Here is a 17,234-nt window from a genome sequence, read left to right on the forward strand (position 1 = left end):
CAAGACTGCCGCGTGTAAAAGTCAAGCTATTCCTCTCATGCTCACACTATCCACAGAGTTAGGCCAGTCATGGGCAGTCTTTGTGGAGAACGGCGTCCGATGGGGCCTTTATCGGGAAGCGCAGTCGAGACCTGGGGTTCTGCGGTTTTTCGCAAGGCGTGATGATGATTTCACGATCAGAGACAATGGTAATGATCGATACCAGATACCAGCCCGAGGCGACCTCTGTCCTCCCAAGGATGACCCTCTCCGATGTGGAGCTGCGTCGAACATCCCCTGTGTTCCGAGACAAGAATTGAACCGCCATCACCGGTCGACCCGAACATTCGACTTCCCCGTGGTCGAGGGGCAGTCGTAGCGCTTTATGAAGTTGGATACATCTCCCCAGGAAGAAGGATCGACAGCAACGCGCGCCCGGGGTGTGGGGACGGGACTTGGGAACTTGCTCCGTCGGGAGCTTCCTTCGGAATGTACTTCCACCCGAGAGGGAAGGGACAAACAATCAATCGTATTCAATCTCTGGGCACCGAATATGTGCCCACAGCAATACCGAATTCCCGGTAAATCATGGCAGTGACATTTTTCATTTATGCAACGAAGGTCAGCGCCGCCAACGGTGAAGAGACGAACTAAAAGCTCACAAAGCTGCAGCACCGACAGCGAAGAGAGAGGGCAGCGCGGCCGCCGCAGCAGCTTCTGGAAAGAAAGGGGAACCACCACCACCACCACCGACCATCGCCACCATCACACACACTAGTGCGTGAGCTGCAGAGAGAAGAGAGAGTGCTGTGTGTGCAGAGCATGTGCCTCGGTTGATGATACCATGGCACCACGATTAGCATGATTACGGACATGATGATGCTCATGATGATACAGTGTTGCGGTTTACATCGGTGAAGATCGCCAGTGGTTTCTGTCGGTTATGTTCTGTATCAGCGAGACTGCTGTTGTTGCTGTCGCTGCTACCCAACCTCGAGTCGTCGTCGCCGCCAACGCCATCGTCGTTCGTAGCACCAGCCGAGGATTGTCATTTGTGGATACGTAAAGGATTCTGCCCTGCTCCCGGGGCACGACGCTCGACAAACATGAAGTAGTTATTGTCATCATCGGATGCTTGGTTGGTCGGCCACTCGCTGAGCAATCATGGCTTCTTCGGTAGCCTGGGTTGTACGGTGGACCCAGTTTGTGCTGTTCCTATCGTTGTCAGGCGTCTCTGTTCACGAAATTAACGGGCAGTACTTGTACTGTCCCGCCCTCTGCACCTGCTTGGAAGAGTTTGTTGACTGCGGACGCAGAGGGCTCACCACCGTACCCCAAGACCTACCCACCTGGACGAAACAACTGTAAGTATTGTTATGTTCGACTGGGACGTTCATCGACAACCGTAAATTTTAGCCTGGCTCCAGTGGAAATTCGCCCTGTAGCGACTTCTAGAGCTCGTGTAGGATAGCCAGTATGGATAAATAATCGCTCGTAAAACTGTCTTATGAGGAGCCACTATCAGTGAGTTAGCTGTGTTTACAGTCCGTTCGATGTCACCTTTCTGAGATTTGACATCGTCGTTCTGTCAGCCGCCCGCTTACGCGCTCGTCCGCTGGCTCACTCGATAGATGGATTCTGTCTAGATACACTTGACCACTGCGGGACGGTCTGTACAATAGATGTCCCGCGTCGACGTAACGATTCTGCCGACGTAGAATTCTCTCTGCTCCGGATGGCTTCGGTAGCTTATCGCGAACAGTTTCACGTGTCGAGTTGAATTCGGCTGCGAGCTCGATCCTTGACATCTGAATTCACTCGATAATTCGATCGATGTCGAACGACTGCCTGGCAACTCCTCCACGACAGCGGAACGACGATCGCTTTTCGAGTGCACTTGATTTCCTCGCTTGATTCGGAATTCTCTCCTTTTATCACACATCATACGTCAAACGAGCTCCGGCGAGCCCATTGGCTAGATCCACTCGACATAGGTACGTCGAATGGCTGAGTGGGGTTCAGATCTAAGAGTGATGTCGGAGGTGGGCATGTTCTTCCGACAGAAATCCGAAGAGAAAGCCTCCCATTGTTCTTCGGGCCCCGCTGTCTACCGCCGACTCGACCGAAAAAAATCGAAGACGCGCGAGAAGCTCGCTCAGATTTCTCCCGTACCGACAGAGAGAAAACCCCATGTTCCAGAGACGTGAATCGTCCTTAGCTCCATACTAGAGGTCCATGAGGTTTTCTATCAAGTGCTATTCCTTAGAGCTCGCCGGTCTCATGCCATGGGAGCTCTGGCTCTCTGCGAATTTTCGGCAACTCCGACAGGTATTTGTCGATATGGATGTCGATGTGGCAGGGCTCTGACGATTTCCCAGACGCAGGACAGTGCATTTCTGAGCTTAAAACGCGTCTTCAGTCCTTGGTTCTTTTATTTTGGGGTCCGCTCGATCCCGCGTCAGCGATGGTGTTGTTACTGCCGGTTGAGAGCAGCAGCAGCGGCGGCGAGAGGGAACCCCCACCCGTCGTATTACCGCTCCGAATTCTGCGTTGGCCCGTTGTTCGCCCCTCTGTTAGCTATTCGCCTGTCTGTACCGTCCGTCCGTCGTTCTTTCGTGGCTCGTCGTTCTGTTGGACCGGCGCGGCGTCGCTGAATCGGCCTGCGAATTCGTTTTCTTGTTGTTTCACCCGCTTTCGGCTGCTCATCGCCAGCTAGCAGGAGCGTGAGCTGCTGCTTCTTCTTCTTCCTCCTCTGGGGGTGTCGATGGAACTCTATTGTGTTTCTCAACGAACGAGCGATGCAGGCCAGGTACCCAGAGGTACCTGGCCAGGTATCTATACGAGCAGTTTGAGAGCTCGCTTGAGTGTAAGCCGAATAAATGGCAGCGCCGACTCTATCGGTCGACCGCTCACTCGCTAGCGTTGGCCAGCGAACAAGTCGCTTGCTCGTTCGGTTCGACACTCGGTCTGTCCATTCTTCAGAGTCTGCCAGGCTCAACTACCGAGAAGGCCACCTGAGTACATTGATGCAAGGGCGTGCAGGTGCCGGTGGTTTGCTAGCGAGCCTGGACGGCCGGTTCGCCGCCCGGCTGACAGACTGTTTGCTTGCAGCAATCGCCGTTCACGCGCTCGTTCTTAAGAATTCCATTTTTCTCAGCATACTCTACAGCCATGGATTTTTATTGATTAGACGGGCATGATTCTGTTCCCCTTTCCCCGAACGAGGGAAACTCACCTATGCGATCCGTGAAATCGACTTACAGGCTGATGGCTCACAAGATATCATGAGGGATAGCTGGGGATTTTGAGGGCCCGCTTCCGCAGGCCGCGGCGGCATCATCTGGTGTTGACTTTCGAGGAATCGCCGATTGGGATACCGCCGCCGTTGAGGACTTTCGAGAGATAAAGGGATCCTGGTAGACAGTTTGTCCTTTCTCGCTGCTCAATCAGAATATCTTTTTGTTCTAGGGCTGCTCTCTCTAGCTTCCTAGATGTTACGGATTCGTTGCTCTGTGCGGCCTTTCATTATGCCGGCTTGATTTTCTATCATTCACTCGTTTCCCGATGATAAAATATGATAGCGAAGCAGGCGTAGGTACCTACTGCTGAAGCTGGCTTCTTCCTCTTCCATTCGATGTCACGCTAGCTTTTCCGGAGTGCGAAAGGAGCGCTCTTCGATGACGCGGCTCGCACCGCCGCAAGAGTCGCCTTTCACCGCCAACGTCGATCTAAAGGAAAATTCCGTGCCTGCATCCAATAATTACCGTCTAACGGATCACTGTGAAGCAGCGCTTCGAGCGACGCCGACGCTCCAACCGGTCCGTCTGGGACAGGCGTCGAGAAAAACATTGTTTTGACGCTCTACTGCGAGGGAGCGTTGGAGGAATGATTTGAGTGAGATTCCTGTCAATACTCTTTGACTCCTCTAGAGAGTCTTCGTAGCTTCCCACACATAGTAGGAGTTAGCTTGAGAATTTCAAGTTCCGCACGGATGGTGGGCGAGAAAATGGCTGAAGGCTAGCCTTTGAGGCTTCGCTCGGGCCTCGGACTGCTCCGATTCCATAGGAACAGCGGAACTTACGCCCCGAAGCCTGCTGGGGACGCTCCAGAACGTGGGTCTGGCACTCCCGCGAATAAAGACGAGTTCATGACTATCGACTCGGTCCTTTCATCGGCTGAGCTCCTGAGGGACTTCACATTGTACACATCGGCTTGATCGAAGTTGAGGAAATATTCTCATTCCCTCTGAGGGTCATTCGGGCATATCCGATACCGATTGACCGAAATCTGTTCAACGATTAGCTCCCTCACTGTTGGGTGACTCTGAGGATGATTATCGCCATTCACTCTGTCGAGGGTGCGCAAAACTGCGAATTATTCTGGGCGGTCCTATGTATCTATCTGTGCTTTCTGGAAACACATTGCAGTTTCAGCGATCGACGCCCTCTCGGATGCCCAGGAGCCTCACGACTATTTTCCCGCTAGCGAATGTGGCTTCACTTCATGTCGCCTGGCAAACTCGGTCGACTCTAGTCGAGCGAGTCTTCGATTTTCCATTGATCTGAGCTGTGAAGTTCAGGCTGCCAATGATTCGGTGTTAGGGGTCGCCCCAAATTATGATCACCACCTCCTCCTGGCACCATCTATTCATCGCCTCAAGTGGTGCTCCGTATATGCATGCGTGTACGATTTTGTGTTCTCTTAGCGCGTCGAGCGGAGCAAGCGACGGAGCCGTTCCTCTCTTCTCTTCAAGAGTTTCTAATTCTCTCCTCGCACCTGTGGGAAGTCCTGCTGGGGTGTTGTTGCTTGCTTCGACGCCCGCCTGCTTGTTTCCCTGATTGGTGAAGCGGACGAGCAAGCGACCGCTCGGTAGACCGTTTGGCGGGCCGATCCACCAAGAATCCGAACTGAGAAACGCTTCTTGCTCTGGCGCGCTACCGTCGTCGTGCCCCACACCTATTTGAATTTTTGATTTTTCTCGAGCGAGAGCCCCGCAAGTATTTTCGGACATGCTCTATTTCCACTTCGACCGTATCATGCTCGAGGGGCAAGGCACCTGATTCGCCTCTTTCGGCTTCCATCGCACGGCGGAGAGGCGCGAGGCAGAAAATCAAAGAGTAATGGAAATTGATGGAAGCGAAAAGAGTGGATTATGAAGGCCTGCAGACAGTTTGTAAGGAAGCGACCGAGAAAGATCGCGAGCGCTCCATCATGTCCAATTCGATTTGCGTGGCTGCCGTCGAATTTCGTTCATTCACCTCACTATAAACTCTAGCCCAGCGATGGGGACTCGGGCTGCCTGGCCAGAGAGAGTGTGGGATTAGCGGAATAGATAGAGAAAACTTCCATCCATCTCCATGGCATGCTATTCGGAACTCTGACGAGTTTCATGTTTCAGGCTTGGTTGGTTGGTTCGCTGTACTGAAAGTTTTCTTTCCGACTTGCAGAGAACTCCTCCGGAACAAAATCAAGAGGCTACAGGCCGACGCTTTCCTCACAACGAGATCGCTCCAATCACTGTGAGTATGAGTTCTGATCCTCTATCCGACTTCCGATTCTCGGGTTACAGATTCCATTCTCCCGAACGTATTCGACGACGGCTTTCCACATCCAGTCGAGTCTCTCTATTGAAACGGCTACCGGGATCTCGGCTGGCGTGCCTGATCGAGGAGCATTGACTGGCATCACACGCATCAATGCTCGACTTGATTCCTCGAACCCGATGTGGAAAAATTTCTCAATCATAGGCTCAATAATATTCCAAGAAACTTAAGGATATTAAATGCCGCTGTCTGAAGGTACATGTACGCGAAAAATGTTCGATCTCGGGAGCATGCCCAGAAACCGCTACTGGTGCGACTGCTCGCTGCTCTTGTATAAAAGCTGAGAGGGAAAAAACAGCGCTCGAAATAGCGCTGTACGATGATCATCCTTTCTTCAGTGCCTCGAGAGTCTATAGCATCAGCTCGGTGACGGCAGCACCTTGGACGTCAATTTGTGATGTCAGCACCCCAACGGAGGGGCCCCGACGGTGGCTGTGAGGTACTATTCAGTCAGATAAATGGGAAGAGCGCATCGAAAGACGTATTGAGCGAAATGATCCTTAGGATATATATAACCGAGTGATTTCTGTGTCTCGACGCTCCTAATCGTGCTCACGGAAATCATTCGGAACCGGGCTATCCCGCCTCCAAATCCTAACGCGGTACAAAGAAGAGTCGCAAAGAGTTTGTGAATTCAAGCACTCTGTAGAAGAATCCTGAAGAGTTTGCGAATTCAAGCACTCTGTAGAAGAATCCTGAAGAGTTTGCGAATCCGAGAACTCCGGTATGGCACAGCCGGAATACCCATTAGCCCGAACCGCCGGAGCGCGGTCGAATTCAGATGAGTGTTCAAAAGTTGAACATCTTCCGAGCTCAGGAAGATCACTAAGAAGGAGCTCGACTCGGAAAATCCATATTCCCAAGATGTGTTCAGCCAGACGAAAGTGTCTCTCGGAGCGACGCCTCTTTCGACATCTCTCAACATCTGGTAGCAACATGAGGATCAAAGGGAACTCCGACGAAATGTCGTTAGACCAAGAAGTTCATCCCAGCTCTAGTGACTCTATTGATGGTGGCGGTAGCGGCGACAACAACAAAATAAACGAGAAGAGCAGCGGGAGCGACAACATTGAAATTTTCCAACAGTGAGACATCTTTGTGGCGCGACGAGGACGATTCCCCCAGATACGAGAGTCAACTCGGTACTCGAGGAGAGTCTTCGACATGAAATATTGTGAATAGGCTATGCCTGCTTCGTCTGTTTATTTGTCTGTCCGTCTGTTCATCGGAATCTACATTCTTCATCGAGACATTCTCGGATTCGTGGCCGCTTTGCTCCGTTGGAACGTCTGTCAACGAGCGAGGTGTTCCTGAATTCTGCTGACTGGATTGGTCGGCTCTTCAAGAGGGCTCTGATGTCTTTGGTTTGAAGCCCCCGTTCTCATCGGCAGCCGTAAGGTTTCATCGACCGATCGCGGAGAGAGTTCCGGAGCGCAAGATGGAGAGGTCCAGTCCGGACAGAGAGATTAGACTAATGATGATCTCTGGTCCGTCTGCAAGTTACTCTCGCAGCGAACGCAACGGAGTACTCGATATCGCAGTGTCGCAGTGCCTGCGGCGGCACCCAGTCTGCGGTTCGACGGCGCGGCGTCATCGGAAGGCAGATTCAGCGGATTTTCCCCGACGACTGAGCTTCTTCGTGCAAACCGCTTTCTGTCACAGCCGGCTGACTGACCGAGATATCACTGCGAGAGTGTATGTATTATGAAAGAGAAGCTTGTCAGATAAGCCGTAAATAGAGCTGGCGACCCTCTCGGTATCCTGCGACTCCGCTGAAGTCGGCTGGTCGGAGATTTGCTCCGGCCCGCCTCCTTCCCTTTTTCGGAGCCTTCCCCCATCCGAGCAGCTTCTTGGGAATGAAAGTGTGGCGAACTAATGAAAAAATTCATGTCATGAGTCGTGACGGAAGGCATCGTCGCTTCCTCAACATCAACGAGTGAGGCCGAGACTGCTAGAAGCATGGAAAAAAGTAACTTGGAGGATCTGCTAAGAAATCGCCTCACCGACAGGCTCACATGTCAACCCTTGACCATAGCGAGTGTCGCGATCAATAAACACCATCACCGATATTTTGAAGACTTTCCCCGGGAATGTCGACCATCAGATGGCGTCATTCATTTGTTCGCGCTTATCGCGTGGATTGCTCCTCAAGAAGAGGGGAGCCCCAGCGAAATGATTCTATCGAGCAGGCTGCATTTTCCCCCGAGAACTCCCAACTCGGAACAGTCTCGATAGATCGCGCCAACGATCGAATGAAAAATAGAGCCGCTGCCCCTTGTCTCTCGCTATCGCGAACATCAGATGTGAGCTTGACCAATGGAACCAAAAGCAGTACTCTGACGTAAGCGACCCTTCCGATCGCAGCAATCTCCAGCGTCATGAGTGCTCTGAAATACTCGGCTAGTGATGCCAGATCTGAAAGCCCTCGAAAAAAGATGATCATTGCGGTATTCGTTTTTCATCCCACGACTGTTCCTGGTGATGATTCCTGATATCCCCGAATGGAGTCTCGAGGGGTGAACACTCATGATCTCTTCCATGGAATCCGACCCGATCGCATTCCGCAGGAGAAATGTACATTCTCCTCCGGGAATGACCCTCTGTCGTGGAACGGAGGATGCGCCCGTGATTTTGGATAAGGTGGTATCTACGCTGCGCGAGAGATATTTATTCTTCGAGGGATTTCGGAAGCGAGCCGAGATCATCCCGAGATTCTGCAAGGACACTCCCTCCAAGACGACTAGGCAAAGCTGTTTTGTTTTTCGATGCGTGCGGATCCATCTACCCACCTCCTTTCTCGGATGACGACGGCGGCGCGCGAAGGCACTCGACTTCTTGTAGAGACACATCAGTGAAATCCGAGTCCGGGTTTCCTTCTCGATAACGGATCCTAAGTTGGTCGGAATACAATAACCTTTTCCGTTGCTGTCATCCTAAACCGACTGTTTCGGTTCCATGTTCTTTCCTTTGGAACGGCCGGGTACCATCGGCGTTCTTTGCTTCTCTCGTTGGTAGAGCTCGGAAACATGAGGGAACGGGGGGGATCGCGATTCGGACTCGAAAAATATCCACCTGCCAGCAACGCAGATCGATCTCGCGCGCTCCGAATGGAGTCATTGCGAGATCAGAAATACATAGAAATACGGCCGACACTCTGTGCTAAAGGGCCCTAACAACTAAGGAATATTCCCTTCCCCTTCCCAGGAATGCAACCAATAACGAAATCCTAGAAATTGAGCCTGAATTGTGGTTACACACTCCGCATCTGAAATTCATGTGAGTCAAGTTTCCACGCATCGTCGTTGAACAAATACCTCCCTGTAGCCTAGGCGACTCGTCGGAATGTGAGCTCTTCTTTCCTGGAGGTGTTGCCTCCGAGACGGAAGGGTTGTATCTGGAAGTTATTGTATCGATACGGTCCTCCATGCCGATCAGTCTTGTTTGATGAGTATGTGATTGATGGCCAACTTCAGAACTCCGTACGATAGTGATTCTTTCACCTCTCTGAGCTCGCTTTTTTTCGTTGCAGCCGCTTGTCCAACAACTCATTGACGTCGCTACCAGAGGGTCTCCATCGCCTCAACGAATTAGAAGAGCTGATCTTGAACAATAATGATATCTCACTTCCGTCGACCCTTAATGTATCAGAACCGTCGGAACACCCGCTCCCCCACTCGCTGATTCTGCTGGATTTGAGCGTGAATCGCATTGAGGCATTCGATTCTGCTTGGTTTGGACATTTGAGCCGGTTGCAAACCCTTAATTTGCAACGGAACCGCATAAGCGTACTAGATCGAGGCAGCCTGGACAATCTTACCTCGCTGAGAAGTCTGAATCTCAGCAGGAATAGGTTGGGAAAGTTGCCGAGAGAATTGTTCAGGAAAGAAAACCTGCAGCTTCGACGATTGTAAGCATGGAATTCCGATTCTTCTTTGCTGCAGTGAATATATTCGTGATATGAGGTGCCCATAGTATGTATATCATAGTGTCCGACGTTGCTCTCCCACCGGAGAGTATCACTTCGTTGGCCTGATCGTACTGAGCGTTATTCCTCCGGAATTTCAGAGATTTGAGCCGGAATCAACTGACCGTTATCGAGGGACTGACCTTCCAGAACTTCAAAAAATTAGAAATCCTCAATCTTCGGAAGAATAGAATTTCCGTCTTGTCGGACGGAGCTTTCTACGGTCTCGACAACATACAGCAACTCCATTTATCATTCAATCAGATCACGGTATTCGATCGGAGTTGGCTGTACGGACTCAAGGCGCTACGTCAGCTTTTTGTGCAAAACAATTCGGTCGTTCAAATCAGTCCGTCGTCGTTCGACTATTGCGAATCCCTACAGGAGCTGAACTTGGAATACAACAATATCGAGGCGATTCTACAACAGTCGTTCGCCAATCTGAACACTATCCAAGTCATCAATCTGAGTCACAACAACATCAGCTTCATCGAGGAGTTCTCCTTCAAGGGTCTGCAGACATTGCAGACGCTCGATCTTAGTCACAATGATCTTACGTGGGCCATCGAAGACACGAAATCGCCTTTTCAGGGCCTGAACAGGCTCACGCGCCTCGGCTTGGCCAACAATTCTCTCCAGGCATTACCAGCCAAGGCGTTCGCGGGCTTGTCTAAGGTCCAAACGCTTGATCTTGATCTCAATCCATTATCGACTATAAGCAAGGACGCTTTTAGTTTGCTCAAAAAGATCTCCAGCCTGCAACTGAACACGACTGAGCTACTCTGCGACTGTAGTCTCAGCTGGCTACCCGGATGGCTGAAGTCCAACAGGCTCGACAAGCAAGTTCACGCCACATGTGGCTTCCCGGTCGAACTCAGAGGAAAATCCATATTCTCGGTTGAACGTGACCAGTGGACCTGCGGAGTGCTGTCGACTCCAGTCATTCTCGAATCTCCGACAGGCCTGCAGGCTCTGAAAGGACACAACGTTAGTCTGTTGTGCAAAGCTACTATGAACACGACGGTCGACGCTTCGGTGATCAACTTCGATTGGAGAAGAAATCTCCACATAGTTAGAGACAAACTTCTAGTCGAGAACTTCGCCACGACCGATGATCGCAACCGGACCGTATTCACCTCGAAACTCCACCTGAGGAACGTGCAAGATGAGGATGAGGGCAGATATCAATGCATCGCCAGGAACCGATTCGGATCCTCGTACTCGAACAAAAGTCGGGTCCTTGTGCACGTCGCGCCTGAGTTCATCAAAACGCCTCCACCCCGGATAAGCGGCGTGGCGGGTGAAAGCGTGGTGTTGGAGTGTACGGCGACTGGGCAGCCGAAACCGGTCATCTCATGGAAGAAGGATGGAGGAGATGATTTTCCTGCAGCTCGTGAGCGACGTATGCAACTGATGAAAAGTGACGTTGTCTTCTACATCGAAAAGCTGAAACCAGTCGATGAAGGGGTCTACACCTGCACTGCGAATAACTCTGCTGGACCCGTGCGGACCAACGTCACATTATCAGTTCAAGGTGGGTCTGTTTCTTGGGTTCAACTCGTGCCTTCGACTCGATTCGCGGGCATGTGGTCTGAAGGCTATCTCCCGACGCAATTTTCGCTGCCCGGATCGCTGATCGATGGTTTTCGTTCAATTTTCAGAAGCTCCTCAAGTGCATCGTCCTTTGCCGCCGAAGGATGTTCGCGAAGGGGAAATGGCTGTCCTGGAGTGTCTTTCTGATGGAATCAGTACTACGCGTCGTCGTTGGTACAAAGACAGACTTCCCCTAGAAGAAACTGACAGACATATTTTCGCTAAGGAGCAGGCGGTCCTGCTTATCAGGCTCGCTAATCCGAAGGATTCGGGAATCTACGCGTGCGAAATGACCAACGACACTGGAACGCAACGCGAAGTTCTCCTACTCAAGGTGATACCGTCGGAAGCACCGACAAGTTCCTTGTGGCCTCTGGGGAAACTCAACACGGTGGAGATTGTTATTCTCGGTGAGTCCAGAGCCGAGAGACTATCGATCCTCTCGGACATTCGAAACGCTAACGGTGGAGAGAAAGCCTTGGGGCGCGTACATACGAGGTCTGGGAGTGAGGTTCCGTCTCCCGAACATGATCCACGAGCATTCGGATTAACGAGACTTTCCTCTTCGCAGCAATGGTTTTGTGCGGAGTAATCACTTCGCTCCTTTGGGTGGCGTGTTTGCTGGCAACTAGAAAATCCAAGAGTCCTGTTCTCGCCGAATACTCATCATCGAGCGGGCCACCCAACGATCGCTTCTCGAGCGGCGTCACTCAGTCGGTGTACGGAGGGAATTGTTCAGCGGAAGACGACGAGGACGAAGAAGACAGTGTTTCGGCTGCTGGTGAGGTGCACGGTGTCAGTACTCGCCTTCTCGTAGACGATAGTACCCGGACCGTCATCAACATGGCTTCGGGTCGAGCTTATTTCATGAAAGAAGATTTAGCTGACGACGATGAGGGTATCTCTTCGGGCGGATCAAGCTCTACATCTCACCATGCAACGCCGGCACATCACGCGGCTTCAACGGCAGCCATAGCTGCCGGACATCGTGTGAGTACTTTTCAGCCCGATCCGCCCGGCCACTCACGCCGAAGTTCGAGCAGTCTGGCCAGCGTCGAGGTTCATGCGCCATCCGTGCCCTCGGCATCGGCTTCACGAGGCTCTGAAGCGCCTTCGCCTAAGCCCGCACTGCCCCGCAAGCCTCCCCATCTCAAAACTCAAGTGATAATGAAGAGATTACAACGAGATAGCCTCGGAGGACTGGACGCGGAGGATCCCGAGCTCATTGAGATCTCCCGGAGATGTCAAAGAACTCTCTCGCAGAGAAGCATAAACGGTCAATTGAGGAACTCGACCTTGACGCCGAGCAGATTACATCTCGACGTCAATTCCTATATGGATTCTCCGGATCTAGTCCTTGGCGGAAGCGTGACAAACACTGCCACGATCCGGCGTACCCCAGGTCCGCGGTCGCCTTCCCCGAACACTGTTGTCCCAGTTCCTCCACCCTGCATCCCAGGTCCGTTCTGTTACGAGAGCGGGCCCGAAGGCGGACTCAAAAGTCGTCCTGCCACCCCAAAGAGGACTTCAACACTCGAGCCCTCGGACGATCAGAAGAATCTGAAGCCGTTCAGCTACGGTAATCCGTTCGAGAACAAGCTTTCAGGAAAGAGTCCGATTGGGGGCGAAGCAGAAGACGGCCCGAAAACCTCAACACCGAAACGGAACATCAACCTCTTGGCACTCGCGAGTGACACCGAACGACCGCGAATCAACGGCGAGCAACAGACTCAACAGTCGCCGATTCATCACAAGTCAGACATCGATAGTGAAAGCAAAGGTCCACCCAAAAGGGCGCCCCCTCCTCCTCCCCCGCCTCCGCCGCCCCCTCCCCCACCGTCAAACCAATCTAGTCAGCATCTTACTCACTCGCCTTCGGCGACTACCCCAGTAATTGTTTAGTTCTTGTTCCTGAACGAAAGCAACAAATAACTTTGTTATGCAATGTTATCCGATCGAGAACTCCGGTGTCTTTCATGGGAGAGAAAGGCCTAGAGTGTTGCGGCCAAGAGGCCAAGGAAGCTATGTTCAATGAATTTATTGATCGATCGACCGACTGATCGATCCATCAGTCTGCCTATCTATCTACAGAGAACGTTTCGCAAGAGAAGATACGTAGCTCTAGTTAGTCATTGTTACCACTCCTCGATTGAGGAATACTTCATTACCGTTGGGAGATACCTCAGTGTGTTGGGAGGCTAATGGATGCCCTGCACACGATTGTGTACATAAGATGGATTGATGATATCAGTCACCAGTTAAGCACATCGGCGAAAAATATTGGCGATCGCTTCCGGCATTGGATGACCCAATCAAGACGCTCGTTCTGATGTGAGTGAGAATCAATATCATTCGGAAGGGTGCGGTGTGATTCACGGGAACGAATCGGCCGTCGGCATCCCCAAATGAGCGCTCCCTCGATCCGATGCTCGATCCAAAATCAGAGTCTCGGAATCTGGGGAGGAGGAAATATTCCATTCCTCGAGTAAACGCGTGTCCAAGAGACAACGTGTATCTCCAAGCTCGTTTCCGGTACTTGGAAGCGGAAGGATGGCTTGGTTGGCCTTCCTCGCAAAACTCGATCTCAATTCTCGATGGACGGAGAGGAGTATAGGCTGGGATCGTGTTCGTCAAACAAACCGCTGTTGGGCGTCTTCTAGCTGTAGGAAAAAATAAGGAAGAACAGAGAGGTAATATAAATTCCGGAAACATGTAAACGGCTGGTGCGTCGCAGATTATTACGATATCGTTCATACGTTTGGTCAAGTGTGGCTTCTCCCCTCTTTTCCTCCCTACCCACTTGCTCTGCCTTCCTCTCGTACCTGATTGCCCAGAATAGACATGTGCATCGAGCAAGAGCGAATTCGACCATTTGCGCGAGTACAACGTGACAATATTCTATTCATATCAAACCTCCAATCAGTTCCGGATGCGTCAACTACTCCGTAGAAATCACGATGCTATTCATATCCCTTCAAGTCCTCTAGACTTTCTACCCGGTTTCGAGAGATTCGGTCGACTACAGTCTCTTGTCCAGCTGCACCGATTATTCGAAGGAGAGCTCCTTCTCGTGTTATTGCAATTCGTCCGAGAGGGCTCTCTTCTTGCTTACCTCTCACTCACTCAGTGAAAGCTGGCAGCCTTCCGTAGAGACGGACACGCGACATCGCTTGATTCTCCTTTGTTCGTGCGCGAGGTTGTATCATAGATTGTAAATAAATTGCAGCTTATTTATGTGCCATATACAGGAAATCGATAACGGAAATAAATAAATTAATTAAGTTATAGCCAGCCTGAACCGAGCCATATTCCTTCTGGGTGTCCTCCTTCCTCTCCTCACGCTTTCCTCCCTAGAGCGTCCAAGCCCGGTGAAGCAGCGCTGCGTAACGGTAAACCGTCGGACGGAGGAGTGTCATTGACGGTGCAACCCCCTGAATGGTCCGAAATCTCAGGTGATTGAATCCTTGAACCGGTACTAGTCTGATGCCTTCACCTATCCCCCCTGAGGACCTCTCGATCGGTACTCAGCTCCCTTCGCACGCCCGCGTGGGCAACATCCTGGTTCAGATCGGGATACGGTTCCTATCGCGTGAATAGCCGTTTCGGCAGCTCGGAGTAGAGGTTTGTAGCGGAGCTGGGAGCGTTGCAGGCTCTGAAAGCAGCGTTCCTGCACCCTCTCCTACGCCTTAGGAAAGTCAAAGGTCCGGGTCTGCGTATGCAGTGCAGTATATGAGTGTGTATTTTTCCGCTCACCGATCGCAGGACGCAGCGAGCCCTCAAGCAATTATACCACGAATTTCTGGGATCATCACCGAAACTTCTGAGGTACCGCGCTTTTTGAGTTTTCGCTAATTCGATTTCCTTCTTAAATGAGAAGAGTTATTGACGGATGTCCGGGCGATCGACTCACGACAATGGATAAGCCTAAAAGGTGAACCGCGACGAGCAGCGGCACCGGACGTATCGTTGAGCGGTATGGCCCAGTCCTTATCCAGAGCAGAGACGTTCATCTCCAGAGAAGGCTCATTGGAACTTGCGCATTCGGCATCGGAGATCCGGACCGCGCACAGACAGGGGGAGCCCGTAATGTACGGGCGCTCTCCGAGACTCTTCCAGGTCGACGCCTTATTCTCTAGCTCGGCTGAGGGCGAGGAGCGCCGAATACCGACGTAGAAAGGCATAATGCGGGCGGCTCTCGATGGCTCGACGGGAGGAGCGCGATACGTTGCATCAGTCTTTGGGCACCGCTGGGATATGGGGAACTCTCAGGAAACGCTGAGACAATAAATTGAGCCGAGGGGTTCTGAGCCTCGGGCAATCCGCCTTGATTTTCCTCCAGTGGCAGACAGCTGAAAACCATATTCTCCTTTGTTCTCCTCTGGCAGATTTCACTCGACTCTTTTCGTGTTCATCTTGAAAACGATGTTAACGATTTCGCTGGACGGCAAGAGAAATCATCCGTAGATATCCGATAGGAAATCGTTCGCTATCCGTGTTCTGGTATTGATACCGTGCCGGTGGACGCTGAGAACGCTCTCGAAACTTGTGGTGCACGTCGCCACGATCTCAGCCTTGCACGTCGAGACACGGATGTTGAGTTGCATCCTGCCGGCCGACGACCGTCACGAAAGTCATTTGCCTCGAGGCTTCCGCGATACACAGCCAGACGGGTGAGTGTCCCCATATATGTAAGTGTTCTGCAGTGATTGATGAGCGGTTTTCGAGTATTCGCTGATCGACTGAGTCGCGTCAATGAGCGACTCATAGTTTCAATGGGAACCCCGGGGAAGATTGACAGTTTCACGGTGATCGGAGTCGGTCTCCACCTTGCCGCCACGTGGCGTTACTCGCAGTCGCTATATTTCCCCAACACTTGAGAGATGCATACTTCCCCGAGTGTACCCTCGAAAGATCTCTCCCTACCATACTGAGGATCAGCCTCTGTAAAACAGGTGCTATCTTTTTCGCAGAAACTCTTAAACGAATCTGCTTGTCCACGAGATTGTGCACCAGCAGTCCTCATCGAAGTCAAGGTGAGATCAGATCGAGGAATCAAATCCAGGTGAAGTCAGACGCGAAGTGACCTCTGTCTCAAGAAGCCATAAAAACGATTCGGAGCCCAGGCGTTCTCGGAAATTTGTCCTCATGGTGACCTTGTCGCGTTGTCGCTCATAGATTCCTGGAGCACGTATAGATCACGCGAGCCAAACTATCGAGCTCTGGAATCATCGGATGGAGACATTCTCACGCAAGAGTTTTCCAGATGACCTTCGCCGAAGCCGACGATTGGAAGGTGGGCCTGCAGCCTCCGATGAAGGATCTTCGTCCCCGTACCACTGACGTCACCGACACGAAAGGCTTGTCCTACCAGGATTTTCTCATTCAACGCGACATTCTCAAGGGAGCCTATGAAATCGGTTGGGAAGAGCCTTCTCCGATCCAGGAGGAGACAATTCATTTGACCATTGCCGGCAAAGACATCATCGCACGCGCGAAAAACGGCACCGGTAAAACAGGAGCCTACCTGCTTCCGGTCCTCAGCAAAATGGATCCTAAAATCGGTCAAGCTCAAGCGCTCATCCTGGTTCCCACCAGGGAGCTCGCCTTGCAGACCTCCCATACTTGCACGCAGCTCGCGAAGCATACATCTATCAAGGTATGTTCGTTTCCCGATGCCAGCGGGAGTATGCGGTCCCCTTTCGAATTTCCGGATTTTGAACCCGCGTTCTTCTTCGAGAGCGTGCTCCTCGAGCTTGACAGAAAATCTTCTTCCTCAGATCGCTCTCCTCATGGGGGGAGGCCAGATGCGAGAGGACGTGAGGTCCATCCTCCACGGAGCTCAGCTTCTCGTCGCCACCCCTGGTCGAGCCTTGGACATCTTTAGCAACCAGAACGTCAAGTGCGATTCGATCAAGATGCTCGTTCTCGACGAGGCTGACAAACTCCTCTCGGGCAGCTTCCTTCTGATCGTCGAACAGCTGATGTCGATTCTCCCAAAGAACAAGCAGACCTTGTTGTATTCTGCCACTTTCCCAGCGGAGGTGAAGAACTTTGTTGACAAGAATCTCAATGAGGCCGTCCATGTCAACACGATG

The 17,234-nt window shown here is 51.8% G+C and overlaps 2 protein-coding genes across 2 annotated transcripts in view; both read left to right on the forward strand.

Moving 5' to 3' along the window:
- The first annotated feature begins 8 nt into the window (after positions 1-8).
- LOC100903909 (leucine-rich repeats and immunoglobulin-like domains protein 1) lies at positions 9-13,041 on the forward strand. Its single transcript, XM_029112715.1, has 8 exons — positions 9-39; positions 1,139-1,343; positions 5,427-5,498; positions 8,787-8,858; positions 9,112-9,489; positions 9,648-11,080; positions 11,208-11,549; positions 11,711-13,041. The coding sequence occupies exons 2-8, from the start codon at positions 1,144-1,146 to the stop codon at positions 13,039-13,041; spliced, it is 3,828 nt and encodes a 1,275-aa protein (XP_028968548.1). The 5' UTR covers positions 9-39; positions 1,139-1,143.
- Positions 13,042-15,757: 2,716 nt separating this feature from the next.
- Positions 15,758-17,234, forward strand: part of LOC100904058 (ATP-dependent RNA helicase cgh-1) — a 2,557-nt gene continuing 1,080 nt past the window's right edge. The window contains 4 exon segments of the mRNA XM_029112651.1: positions 15,758-15,809; positions 16,110-16,172; positions 16,403-16,795; positions 16,917-17,232. Coding sequence (XP_028968484.1) covers positions 16,403-16,795; positions 16,917-17,232 — 709 coding nt within the window. The 5' untranslated portion in view covers positions 15,758-15,809; positions 16,110-16,172.

Source organism: Galendromus occidentalis, unplaced genomic scaffold, assembly GCF_000255335.2.
Source record: "Galendromus occidentalis unplaced genomic scaffold, Mocc_1.1 scf7180000077524, whole genome shotgun sequence".
Taxonomy (NCBI): domain Eukaryota; kingdom Metazoa; phylum Arthropoda; class Arachnida; order Mesostigmata; family Phytoseiidae; genus Galendromus; species Galendromus occidentalis.

Excerpts from the sequence above, each read along its gene's own strand:
- LOC100903909 (XM_029112715.1), top strand. The coding sequence starts at position 1,144 with ATGGCTTCTTCGGTAGCCTGGGTTGTACGGTGGACCCAGTTTGTGCTG. Across the intron at positions 8,859-9,111 it reads ACTCCGCATCTGAAATTCAT|CCGCTTGTCCAACAACTCAT; the intron begins GTGAGTCAAGTT and ends TTTTCGTTGCAG. Across the intron at positions 9,490-9,647 it reads AACCTGCAGCTTCGACGATT|AGATTTGAGCCGGAATCAAC; the intron begins GTAAGCATGGAA and ends CCGGAATTTCAG.